The sequence below is a fragment of the Phocoena sinus genome, chromosome 16 (genome assembly GCF_008692025.1).
Source record: "Phocoena sinus isolate mPhoSin1 chromosome 16, mPhoSin1.pri, whole genome shotgun sequence".
Classification (NCBI taxonomy): domain Eukaryota; kingdom Metazoa; phylum Chordata; class Mammalia; order Artiodactyla; family Phocoenidae; genus Phocoena; species Phocoena sinus.
The window spans coordinates 60072156-60085806 of record NC_045778.1 but is presented as its reverse complement, the minus strand read 5'-3'; the positions used below and the strand labels follow the sequence as shown (position 1 = coordinate 60085806).

The window sequence follows — 13651 nt, the reverse complement described above, 5'->3', positions numbered from 1 at the left end:
GTTGGCTTTTGCCCACAGACATGCCTTGCTCATCCTGCGCTTTTGCCCTGCTCTCACCCCATCACAATACTATCCCTCTCTTTACTTATAGGGAGACTGAGAATAAAATTCCAACCTGTCATGGCCTACGAGGTCCTCTGGGACCTGCCTTCTGCTTATGTCTCCAATTACGAATGCAACCACTCTCGCCTTGCTCTCTTCTGTTCCTCCAATAGGGAAGTATTTTCTTGCCTCCAGATATTCACGCTTACTCTGACCACTGCCTGGAATGTTCTTTCCTTAGCACTTTTCGTGGCTGGCTCCTTCCCATCTTCGGGTCTCATCTCATCCGATCAAAGTAGATCTGTATAAAGTAGATCCCCCACCCCATTATGAGTGATCATAATATACTTTTAATTCCTTCAAAGCACTAAGAACAATCTGTACTTATTTTATTCATTTATTTGTCTGCTGTCTTTCCTCTGTCCCCCAACAGGATGGAAGCTCCATGAGGGCTGTACTTGATCTATCTTATCTCCTCTTTACCCCGCAGTGTCCAGTACAGTGCTTGACAAGTGCTTGACAAACACGTTTCATGAATGAACGAATGAATGAATGAATAGTTCCTCCATAGTTTCAAACTCCAGCTTAAATCCCCACTCCATAGTGAATGATGATAATAGCTTATATGTATTGAGTGCTTACCTTGTTCCAGTGGTTACATATATTATCTTACTTGATGAGCCCCCTTCTCTTCACTCCCAATTTACCTCCTGTAATCCACATAGTTATTATTCAGGCCATGCGATTTAGCCTCTTGCTTTGTTATTTAATATATTCCTCTTTTTGCTCCAGTGAAATAAAAATTCTTAGTGCTCCCCCATAGCATACAGAGTGCTCAAAGTATGCTGAGCGGCTGAAAATGGCCCCCCAGGGTTATAACATTAACATAATAAGAATGTTGATAAGTTGTCTTTATTATAAACTTCAAACTACTCATCTGCTCATTTAAACTTCGAATCTAACTCAGCTTGCAAGTGGACAAACTCTATTCTACCTGTCGAAAGACATTCTAAAATGCCGAAAATGGTTAAGGCAAGACAGTTTGCGTTTTGAGGTAGAAGACATGCAGTTCAACACCTCATTTTCCAGAAGAATTTCCTAAAGTCTTAACGTTCTAGAAAGGATTGTCTAGTCTGTCAAACATGCTTGCAAAACCAAGTTATTTCACATTGAGAAGCCATAAGAAAGGTTCCTAGCATTGGGTTGACTGTTGGGTTTTGAAATATCTGCTTTGCAGTGTTGTGGAATCCCCAGCTGAAAAGCCGTCCAGTCCCTTTGCACATCTAGGCAGTGGCCTGAGGAAACTGGAATCTATCCTGATGGAGATGACAGGGAAGAGGATCCTCCCAAACTCCTCGAGATGCTTCAGCAGTCTAGAAAATTCCATTCCACACCCTACTCCACATTTTGAGCTCAGATCAAAAGGAGCATCCCTAGACTCCAAGGAGTCCTTCCTTCACTGTAAATGATGACCTCAGGGGCAGTCTGCTCTGGTCACCTCAACTGGGTGTGACCCTCCCCAAGGCCAGCAGTAAGCTTGGAGTCCCCAAGGGCCATTGTTTCCAGCACTCTACCCTTGAGAGTCGTAAGAGTCATCGCTGAAAACTTCTCGGGCTCTGCACACACCCAGTAGTGATTTTCTTCTTGAGTTCCACCCTAGAGCAGATGTGTACAGTCAAAAAATGTCGCCCAACCTGTCTTTCCCCATCTTACAAGTCAGCTGGAAGCACCCGTCCTACTGGGTGTCATACTGGGTGTCCTTCCTTGAAGAGAACCTCCCCCTATTAGAAAGGTGTCTTCTCTTAATTAAATCTTAAACTTGACAGATCCAACGGTTCATCGCAGTAGAGTCTGGGCAATGCTTTACCAAGGATTCTGTTTGTTAGCTTCTTCAGTGGCCAGGGATGTAATTAAATTAAATGCCATTGTTCTAATGACATACATTTTCTGTTCCAGCTGCTTGAAGTTCCTTCTCTGCTTAATAGTTTAGCTATTATCTCTTTGGCCACCACTTACCTCCCCTGGGAATGGCCTGCCAACATGACCTGTACTCCTGACATTTTAGAGGAGTAAATTAGGAAGAACTCCTGCCATCTCAAGTAATGTCATGATGTGGCTTATTTATTTATTTATCAGAATGCAACATGGCTATCTCTTCTCACTTTAAATTAGGACTACTGGGGACAGGCACCATCAAGGTGGCCATCATTTACCAGAACGCCAGTTTTCAAAATTCTTAAATGTACAACATTCCATAGTATAGACATTGTAAGAGGAAGGGAGACAAACTTTGTCATGATCCTGCAAAGAAGGCTAGTCTTGGGCAGAGCAAAGGCCTCGCATTCCCTCAAGGGCTCAAATTTAGATCCTGACATTATCTAAAGTGAGACTGTACAGTACCAGAGATTGCGTGTGTTAATAAATTATTTATCAAGTGTAAATAAACATTTTAAATACGCCACAATGTAATCCTGCTTTTGTATTGCTTTGTTTATGTGTTCATTTACAATATCAGGGACGGAAAAAAAAAAAAAGTTGTCTGAACCAGTCCCAACCTCTCGGAGGTCATAGCTCAGGGACCCACGACTAATGGGGTCGGGATGAAAGGGGGACTTGGAAGGCGGGGTTTGGGCAGCAGGAGTTTCAGGGCCAGCTCCCAGGCCTCGGTGATTTGGGCTCTGCGCTCCCGCGGAGGCTCAGGGAGAGCGCTGCTAGAGTCAAATAGACCCCGCGTAGCCCTAACAACCCCGCCACCACCTGGAAGAGAGCATCCGGCGAAGCAGCCGCGAAACGCAAAATGGGGCGTAGCCATGGGCGGAGTGGGGGCGTGGCGGAGTGGGGATGGGGCGGGGCCGCGGGCGGCGCGAAGGAAAGGCCGGGGCGGGGACACAGTGGCTGGTCTGGCGCAAGGGATGGTGTCAGGCCTTACCCCCGCCCCCCGCTGGGAGCACCAGAGGTGATCTCCGCCTAGCGCTCCTGCTCCGGGCGGGGCCGGCGGCGGCGCCTCCAGGCCGTGGGCGCCAGTGGCCTGCTAGCGCCGGAAGGGCCGGGCCTGCGCGCTCCGGGGACTTGCGGGCCGACGGCGCGGGCGCGGGCCCGGCGGGAGGGGCTACGGTTGATCTGTTTTTCGTTTCCTCTTACAGCCTTTCTCAGTGTCATCCTGAACACCGGAAGGGGCAGCGGCAGGGCTACGGACAGACCCACCCACTCTGCCCCTCTGTTGTGTGGCCACGAGGACGCCCATTCCTCTCTGGACTCCACCCATTAAAGCGGTTTCAGGGTACGCATATATGGCCATCTGTCCCCAGAGTGAAAAGTCGGTGTTTAACCGTTTAGAAATGGGTACTTTTGGAGAAGGAGAAACACTCCCATGGGGCAGAGGAGTTTCCTGGGGAAGAGCCATAAGGAACTCACGGGTCCTCACTCGAGAAGCACCTCTTTACAGGTCCCCGGAGCGCGCAGGCCTGGCCCTTCTGGCGCTAGGAGGCCACCGGCTCTAGGAGGCCCCTGGCGTGCAGTTTGACAGGCCCCGGACCCCTGGATTTACCCCTTCCAGAGTTCAGGATGCTCGTCTGGGAACAGCTTCGGGGCCGTGCGGATTTCATCCACTTTAACAGCTTTGCGTCCTGATTTTTGTCTCCCATCTAGCTCTTCGGCTCTAGATGCAGAGCTTCTCAGGGTTGGCTGGAAGCCACAGCCCAGCCTCCTGATGCAGTCTGAATCCAGCCGGTGTGAAGAGGAAACTCCTTCCCTCTTGTGGGGTTTGGATCCTGTGTTTCTAGCCTTCGCCAAACTCTACATCAGGGATATCCTGGACTTGAAGGAGTCCCACCAGGTGCCAGGTATGTGGCTGGTCGGCCTGGTGTGCTGCTCTGTGCTGCATCAGCACCCCACCCACCCTTCCCCAAAGCTACAGAAATCTGGGGCTTAGGGGCTTAGCAGAGCCTTTCCAGCTGCAGGCGTTGAAATTGACATAACCTGGATCCTCAAACAAGTTCATTTCTGTGCAAGTTAAAAACAGTTTCTTATTTTTATTTTTTAAATAGATGCTTGGGGGTGTAACTTTGTACTGAAGAATGTTTTTTACCTGGGTTTGAGATCTTTCATATTTAAAAATACTCAGTTTTTCTCCGGGCCTGCTTGTGGTGGAAAGCTCAGGCCTTGCTCCCTTTCCTAACTGCACCACTTACCTGGCCTGGGCATGTGACTCACCTGTAAAGTTTAGGTGTCTTCATTGTAAAATGAGGATTAACCATGCCTGATTTTCTTGTGGGGTTTGGTTTTATTTTGAATAGATGAGAATCAAAATAAAATAAACTCCTTGAGACGGAGGACATCTTGTGCCTTGTTCATCTATGTAATCCCAGCACTTAAACAGTGCCTGGCCTCTGGTGGGCTCTCAAGTAGTAGTAATTGGAGCAACAAAGCATTATAAATGTAAAGTTAAAGAAATCATCTTTTAAAATTAGAGTGGTGGTCACTAAAAATAGGATCTTCATACCCCCAAATATAGCAAATACAGTTTAGGGTAAATTTAAGTAATTTACATAGTTGTGGATGTATCTTCACATGTTTACTGTGCTATATGAGAAGTTTGGTTAAACTCTTTGCTATTTTGAATGAATAGAAAGCTATGAGTCAGAAGTAGTTCAGAATCTCAAGCATGCAGTTTTAATGGGACCACATTTTGTGTGTTTCCCATTCTATGTACAGATATATTTGGATGACCTTATACTAAAGCCTTTTGTACAGATTTTTCACCACACCTTCATTTTCTAAGTATTGTTGGAAATGATCTGGTTTTTTCCTTGGAAGGCAGCCATCCTCCGCCACTGTTGTCTGTTTTCCAGAACAGTCTGGTAGTCTTCATAGCTCGTCTCCTCAGGAAGAAATTAATTCACACCAAATGCCAGGCTTGCGTAAAGATCTTCTGTAGGTACTCAAGGAAGTATCAGGGATGCTATAGGAGCTTAACTCTTCCTGTGGGTGAAGAACTGTATAATGTATTAACAACAAACCAAGGAAAACTTCTCCCAGTGATCTTTGTTATGTCACTGGTGGTAATGTTTCAGATGTAGGTTTTAAAATGAAACTGTTGTCAAACCCCAGTTTGTGTGCCAGACACACAGTGAGTCCAAACAAACCAAAACGTTGGAGTTTGGAGCAGAGAGAGGTTTATTGCAAGGGCCAAGCAAGGAGAACAGGCAGCTCAGGCTCAAAAAACCCGAACTCCCTCATGGTTTTCAGGGAAGAGTTTATGTATGTATGTGTGTATGTATTTGTTTATGGTTGTGTTGGGTCTTCATTGCTGTGTGTGGGCTTTCTCTAGTTGCGGCGAGCGGGAGCTACTCTTCGTTGCGTTGCACAGGCTCCTCGTGGTGGCTTCTCTTGTTGCAGAACATGGGCTCTAGGCGCACGGGCTTCAGTAGTTGTGGCACGTAGGCTCAGTTGTTGTGGCACACAGGCTTAGTTGCTCCGCGGCATGTGGGATCTTCCTGGACCAGGGCTCGAACCCACGTCCCCTGCATTGGCAGGCGGATTCTTAACCACTGCGACACCAGGGAAGTCCCCCCTCAGGGTAGAGTTTTTAAAAGCAACATTTGGGGTGAGGGCTACAGGGTTTATGACTTTCTTCTGATTGGTTGGTGGTGAGGTAACAAGGTGGTATTCCAGGAATTTCAATCATCAGCCTTCTGGTTCTGACCAATCTGGGGTGTCAGCTTGTAGTTACCATCCTCCACCTGGGTGAGGGTCTTAGTTCCTGCAGAACAACTCAAAGATGTATATCAGGCTATTAGGTATATCCCTTGAGGGGGAACTAGAACTCTGTTTTATTGCTGCACTATTGTTTCTTGACTGCTTTTTCTTTGCTTCTGCATTCCCTCACTCCCTTAATTAGTAACTACTTGAACCTGCCCTTTGGAACGCAGGGAGGTCTAGGATCCTGAAACCTTTTTCCTACAAAAAAGAAATGAGGGGGGCTTCCCTGGTGGCGCAGTGGTTGGGAGTCCGCCTGCCGATGCAGGGGACACGGGTTCATGCCCCGGTCCAGGAGGATCCCATATGCCGCGGAGTGGCTGGGCCCGTGAGCCATGGCCGCTGAGCCTGTGCGTCCGGAGCCTGTGCTCCGCAACGGGAGAGGCCACAGCAGTGAGAGGCCCGTGTACCGCAAAAAAAAAAAAAAAAAAAAAGAGATGAGGGACACGGAAATGCTTTTGTATCCAGGAGGGCCCCGCTTGATTTCAAAACCTCATGGTTGAAGAAGACATTAACCATAATTTCATAGAGTGATCTTCTTTAGACTGTACTCTAGGGTTCTGAGGGGTGGGAAATGCTACTAGTCTAGGTTTTTATTTTTGTATTGTTTTGTTGTTGTGTTTGGTTGTCATAAAAAAAAGTAAACCTTTTATTTTGACTGCATAAAATTTAGAAATGTTTAAACAGCAAAGGATATCTTACACACACAAAAAGAAACAAATGTGTAATGAAGAATTTGGCTGGCCTGTGTTCGAGGTTCCTGGAAGATCTTTGGATTTCTGGAATGATAGGAGTGTTTTTGTTATTCATGGTGGAGCCCTTGAACCACATCTGAGTTTATGCTGATGAGGGGCCTCATGCTGGGCCGCTAGGTAGTTTCAGGGTGGGGGCCTTTCAGGCCTGAAAAACCAACCATGTGATTAGAGGGTTGGCTTTGAGCCAGGTGACATCAACCCAACCCCGCAGGAGGGGAGGGGGACTGGAGATTGAGTTGTCAGGTGGGCAGTGATTCAGTCAATCTTGCTTATGTAATGAAACCCTAATTAAAACTCTGGACATTGAGGCTTCGTTGAGCTTTCCTGCTTGGTAATCATACTTGATGTGTGAGGGTGATGTGTCCTGAGGACATGGCAGCTTTATGCTTAGACTCTTCTAGACCTTGTCCTATGCATCTCTTCATTTGGCTAGTCCTGGTTTGTCCCCTTCATTATAAAACTGTAATCTTAAGTATAGCACCTTCCTGAGTCCTGTGTGTCATTCTGTTAAAGTGTCAAACCTGAGGTTGTCGTGGAGGGTGTTGGTAGCCAGTTGCTCAGAAGTGTGCATGGCCCGAGGACCCTCAAGCTTGGGGCTGATGCTTGAAGTGAGAGTCTCTTGTGGGAGACAGCGTCCTTAACCTGTGAAATTCAACCTTACTCTGGCTAGTTAGTGTCTGAATTGCCTTGCAAAGTGGTTGTAGAATGTCAACTCCCCGAAATTAACCTGTGAATTTAAACTAATAGAATATCGTGCAGTTTGACTGTGGTGGTTTGGCTGGCGGATTCTTAACGACCTCGCCACCAGGAAAGTCCCAAAAGTACTTTTAAAAAAGAGAAAAAAGGCAGATGTCTTGCTGTGGGTGTGGCTGTCACTGCTGTGAAAGCTGAATCAAAGCTACCTGTGACCCTGGGTCCCTGAGCCCTTCCAGAGTGACCCTCCTCCTTCCTGGGGACCTGATGATCCAGGGGATGGACCCCCTGATATGGTTGGAGCTCTGTGGGCTGCATGTAGAACAAAGGCAGCAGGAGTGAAAGGACCACTTGGGAAAGGCTGCAAGTTAAACTCAGCATGAGCCAGTATCTGTTGTTATTTTCTTTTCTTAGCTCATCAAGCTTTCTCTCAGTCGATAGAGCTGCCATCCAGCTTTCTCAAGTTCTTTTCCCATAGAGGAGATTCTAGTGTGAAGGAAGTGGTTCTCTCCATTGCTTTTTCCATGTCCTCCTTTTTTATTTTTTATTTTTTGGCCACACTGTGCAGCGTGTGGGATCTCAGTTCCCTGACCAGGGATCGAACCTGCACCCCCTGCATTGGAAGCGCGGAGGCTTAATCAGTGGACCACCAGGGAGGTCCTCCTTCTTCTTGTTCGGGTTGTGCTTCTGACATGTATAGTTCAAGTTTCTATACACTGGGCCAACTTTCTTCTCTGTTTCCAAGCAGTTTATATCCTCCTCAATCAATTTTCTCTTTGTGATTTTATTCAAACCATCTGTTACTTTCTGCTAATTTGTCCTCCATTGTTCTCTTTGTGTTGCTATTATGATGTTTTTCCTTGTTTTTTTGCATCTTTGAGCGACTCTCTCCTTGAAGACGAGCATTGTCAGTCTATGAAATGAAAGTTTAGGGGCTTCCTTGGTGGCGCAGTGGTTAAGAATCTGCCTGCCAATGCAAGGGACACAGGTTTGAGCCCTGGTCCGGGAGGATCCCACATGCCGCGGAGCAGCTAAGCCCGTGCGCCACAACTACTGAGCCTGTGCTCTGGAGCCCATGAGCCACAACTACTGAGCCCACGTGCCACAACTACTGAAGCCTGTATGCCTAGAGCCCATGCTCCACAGCAAGGGAAGCCACCGCAATGAGAAGCCTGCGCACCGCAACAAGGAGTGGCCCCCACTTGCCACAGCTAGAGAAAGCCCGCACGCAGCAGTGAAGACCCAATGCAGCCAAAAATAAATTTAAAAATTAATTAAAAAAAAAAAAGTTTAGGGGGCTCCCTTTTCTGTCTTTTTTCAAGAAAGTCTACTGTGTCCTCCAGTAGAGACCTGTTCAGGTTTTTTCAAGTGTTGCCCAGTGCAGAGTTAGTAATGTTGGAGGACTGGCGTCTACCACAGGTGACTTGACGACTTTGTTGGCTTGTGTTGTCAGTCCATTCTTCTCTGTATACTTGCCTTTTCTGTATACTTCAGCCCAGGCAGAACACCTTTTGGCTGCCTCTTTTCCCCTTCTTAAAGTGTGTCGGCTCTTCATTGTAAAAACCACCATAGCGGCACATACCAGGGTGTCCCAGGAAGACCCAAAGAATCCTGGGGCTTGTCTCAAGCTTTCAACATCACCAGTAGAGCACCCCACAGTGGCTTCTGGACCAGCTGGAAAGACTCTTCAGGGGCAGGCAGCAGGCCCTCCATGGGTCCACAGGGCCTCCCACTGCCGGTGTCCTGGGAGCCACACCAGCCACGCAGAGCCCTGGGGGGTGTACGGTCTCTGATGGCACCAGGAGCACACTGTCTCTAATGCCCGGCAACCAGGACAGACCATCAGTTAGGCTGGGGGAGACAGAGGCCAGTCAGGTTCTAGGAAAGAGCTCTCTCTAACTTGGCTCTGCTCAGTGCACAGATAGAAAGTCCAGCGCATTTGGGGAAGCAGAAAGGGCTGACTGCAGCCAGAGACCAGTCTGGAGCTCAGGCCACCCTCATCCCCCCGCCCCAGCCCTACAGCAAAGCTGGACCAAAGCAGGGCCATACCATAGCCCGTCTCTGCACACAAGCGTGTCAGGGCATGATGGTGGGGCACACTTCAGCAGAGGATGCCATGCCCCTGACCCCGGGGTAGGCTCATTCTCCCCATTTAAACTTCCCTTCTGCTGCAGTAAGCACGAGTCTGCCAGCAAAGGTCCTATGGGGGTCACCCTCCCCTGAAGGTGCCCTCTCTCCTTTGTGTCCCATCAGTGCAAGCAGGTAGGGCTGGAGGACTGAGGGTCTCCCCACAGGTCATCACTGGGTTTCAATGGTAAGAACTCAGGAGAAGTCAGTCAGAACTGTCCTGCTCTTAAGATTTCACGGATCTTCTGTGGAAGCAGTTTGACCCTATTCAGTCCAAGTGTTCCTAGAGGGAAGCGATTCTGCTCCGGGGCTGACACAGGGACCCAGGCTCCTTCCCTCATGTGGCTCTGCCATTTCAGCTCTTGGCCCCCAAGGTTGCCCTCTGCACGGTCTCCACTCCACTAAGTCATCTTTAGAAGTATGCCTCTGCTAGGGGGAGGGCCTGGGTGAATTTGACATCTTCAAACCACATCTCGCTCCCCTGGAATCTCTGGCTAACTGAGGCTCAGAAGCTCCTTGTCCATCCCCTGGGGACTTGGCCACGGGCGATTGGTCCCCAGCCCCTTTATCCGCATGGGAAACAAGAGAACCATCAGTGGAGGCCATTCTGGGGGTTCTGAAGGGCTTCAGGGCTCAGGCTGTGGGGTCCCCTCCCCCCATGGATGTGGAGAAGACAGACTCTGACCAGACTTGGCGAGGACCAGAGAGGGTGAGGGTGGCCAAATACCTGAAGTGATGACTGATTCATTTTTTTTTTTTTTTTGCGGTACGCGGGCCTCTCACTGTTGTGGCCTCTCCCGTTGCGGAGCACAGGCTCCGGACGCGCAGGCTCAGCGGTCATGGCTCACGGGCCCAGCCGCTCCGCGGCACATGAGATCTTCCCGGACCGGGGCACGAACCCGTGTCCCCTGCATCGACAGGCGGACTCCCAACCACTGGGCCACCAGGGAAGCCCATGACTGATTCTTTGTTTGCAATTCATGTATGTATTTGAAAAGGAAGTCGCCATTTACAAGTTTATAGCCTCTTTCTGAAAGTAAAGAATTCGGGCATCGTAGGGAGAAAAAAAATGGCTAGAGAGGATTTTAGTCCAGACTCTTTAGCTGCAGGTGACAGGAACACAACGCAAGTAGCTTAAGCCCAAACAGGCAGTTCAGGTAAGGATGTTGGGGGCCCCACGGGAGCCGGGACAGCGCTGGGGTCTCGGATGGGAATTGAGGGCTCACTGCTGCCAGGAGTCCCTCTGTTCCATCTCCATCACGGAGTCCAAGAAAGCCCTCCGGGAGTCGGTGGGTAGGGTTCTTCCTCTCACGCTTCTCCTCTGGCGGGAACCTGCCTGCTGGCGTCTGTTGCCTAGGCTTTGAAAATAGAATTTTAAAAAGAGAAGTTTTTGAGTCGTAATCTACTGGCCCCAGAGGGTAGTGTTTTGTAACCTAATCATCTTCTCTTTTTCTTAAAAAAAAAAAAGTGCTACTGCTAATTCGTAGAAATGATGACTGGTTTCCTAGAAAAGCCAGAGAAGCCTTTTCTCGTGGTTTCCTCTCTCTTTCCTTTTCCAGTCCCTCAAAATATAGTACTGTGTTGTGTCTCATAATACTGCGGCTGTTTTTAGGCCCTTATGAGAGTTCTACAGGCAGGTGCATTTCATTCTCACAAGTGGAAAGAAGTTAACCACATCTAGTTGGACAATATTGGTTTTCTCTTTTCTGTGCTAGTACAAGATTCTTTAAAGCCACACTTTCTACTTATAACCCTTGAGGAAAAGACATCTGAATTTCTTGGGGTTTGGCATTTGTCAAGAACTGATTCTTAAGTCTGAAATTTTAGCAAGCAGCATGCCACTGATTTTTGACACAGGTAACATTTACTGAAGCAGAAAACGTCATCATACGTTATATGGACTTTGCCTTTTTTTCCCTTTAATTTCAGGTGTATTTTTTTACAGTGGGCATCCAATAAAACAGGTAGATATCTTGGGAACTGTAATTGGAGTGAGAGAAAGAGATGCTTTCTACATTTGTGGAGGTAAGAACAATTGTGTCTGACATTGAGTTTATGTGGAAGGACCCCACTTAGCTGGACATTGAATTTGAAGCAACCCCAGCCTTTCAGAGCAGCTGGGGCCTCTCATAACCCCCATGCACTTGTCCTCTATTGGGAACCATTTGCAGCCACCAACATGGACTAAGTGTAAAATGAGGCAATGGGTAGGAATGATACTGATGAATACTGTCAGGTGACAGTTGCTGGGGAGCTAGGAGGCAGAAGAATTAAACTACAGTGTAGGGTCACTGGTTGATCAGGGACAGATACCTGATACCTAGGGCATAGCTATAAATAGCAAAGGATGGTGATATATGTTTATATTGATACCTTTAAAAGAAAAAGGCCAGATTAACATTAAGGTAGACTCTTTAAGAAGACAGGGAGATATGAAAAATAATTTATAAGATTTATATCCAGAACAGTTAAAAAAAAAAAAAAAAAGCTTTTTGGTACCCAAAGGGGTAAATATCCATTATCAGAAAATTTCCCTTCCCTTATGGTGATAGAAACTAAATAAAGGGTTTCTGTAGTTTGGACACCAGTGAACTATTAGGATACGATTTTAGTGTCGTGGGTCTTGACTTTTTTTTTGCATTGAGTTTAATGTAATCATTTTAATATATTGCCTAAGATTCTCTGTAGTTAAGAGGCCAAGCTGGATATTTTGTGGGAAGCTTAACTTTGAATTCCAACCTTTGCTATAATTGACATTGTCACTTTTTGTTGTATTCACTTGGATTTGTATTCTTTTTCTACTTGGGGAAAAACAGAAGGCAGTTGAACTAGGTGACCAAGAACATTTCATTGGCAGTCTGTGCATGACTGGTAATTTACAGATACAATTTCTTCAACATATATTCATTTTCCTGGGGATGATTGTCTCGTGCTTATAAAATAACACGTGAGAGATGAGATTTCTCATGCCCTCTGCTTTTTCCCAGCTTGTATTTTTTTAGAACTCTGAAATAGATCATCTTGTCATGCATCCCCATACTGGATCTCTCCTCTGCTTTATTTTACCATAGATACTGATTCTCTTTTTCTCCAGGCAGTTCAACAAACATTCACTAAGTTCCTACAGCATACCCAGCTGCTGGCAAGTACATTATCTGTACTTCCTCTCCAAGTACCAGGGATGAAATGATAGTATCTGTCAGTTTACGGAGCACTTATGCATGCGTGATTTCATGTTATTCTCCTCCCAGTCTTTTGAAATGGAAAAGACAGATATTATTTCCATTTTATAGATGAGAAAACTAAGGCTCAGTTACTTGCTCAAGGTTCCACTGATGGGTCCAATCTCTTTACTGACTCCAGTGTGCTGTGTAGTCTCCATAGAACTCAAATTCTAAAAGAAAAAGAGATTTTTCTATCAGTGTTAATCAGGGGCTGGGGGCAGGGAGGGATGAATAGGTGGAGCACAGAGGAATTTTAGGGCAATGAAACTATTCTGTATGATTCTGTAATGGTGGATGTGTGTCATTATACGTTTGACCAAACCCACAGGATATACAACACCAAGCGTGAACCCTAATGTAAACTATGGACTTTGACTGATAATGATGTGTCAATGTAGATTCATCAGTTGAAACCAATGTACCACTCTGGTGGGGATGTTGGTAATGCGGAAGCTATACGTGTGAGGGGGCAGGGGATAATGGGAAACCTCAGTATCTTCTGCCCACTTTTGCTGTGAACCTAAAACTGCTCTAAAAATAAAGTCTATTAAAAAGTTTTTTTTAAAAAAGAAAGATTTTTCTCTGTCCCATGCCCCTCCTCCCACCCCCCCCAAAAATCAGCTGCATCTGGTTTTTAATTTTCTGATTTTTAGATCAGAATGAGGCTATTTGAGGACATCAGTCCTGGCTGTAGAACCAGGCCAGATATAATGCCTCTGACCTAAAGGGGTTTCATTTAACCCCTTTTCCCATCATAAAGAGATGAAGGCAATATGGCTGACTCTTCCCCAATAAACATTTCTCTTAGACTGGATGTCGTGAGAGCATGGCACATCTGTGGTTTGTGAGGAAATGAAAAGCGTCTGAAGGCTGAAGTAATTGAGAGTATAAACAGTTGGGACTTTAATTCCTGCGAGGCCTGTTCAAGAGAGAGCTGCACATACCCTGCTGTTCTCAGGCCCAGCTTGGCTCTCGGGCCACCTGCCAGGTGGCTACTCCTGCTGTCCCAGGTCCTCTTCCTCCTGACTCACTGCAGGCCTATATGCTGGGGTT

At 46.9% G+C, this 13651-nt stretch overlaps 1 protein-coding gene across 8 annotated transcripts in view; it reads left to right on the top strand.

Annotated features, from left to right (window-relative positions):
- The first annotated feature begins 2901 nt into the window (after positions 1-2901).
- The window catches only part of STN1 (STN1 subunit of CST complex), a 49062-nt gene continuing 38312 nt past the window's right edge, over positions 2902-13651 (top strand). For 2 of the 8 annotated variants that reach the window (XR_004346184.1, XM_032608208.1), the window contains exons 1-3: positions 2935-3322; positions 3691-3884; positions 11304-11399. Coding sequence is in view for 7 of the 8 variants with exons in the window: in XM_032608208.1 (XP_032464099.1) it covers positions 3752-3884; positions 11304-11399 (229 nt within the window). In the remaining variant the exon portion in view is untranslated. Of the gene's footprint in view, positions 3885-11303; positions 11400-13651 lie in introns of all 8 variants that reach the window. The other 6 variants (XM_032608203.1, XM_032608206.1, XM_032608202.1 and 3 more) reach the window with 6 other exon arrangements.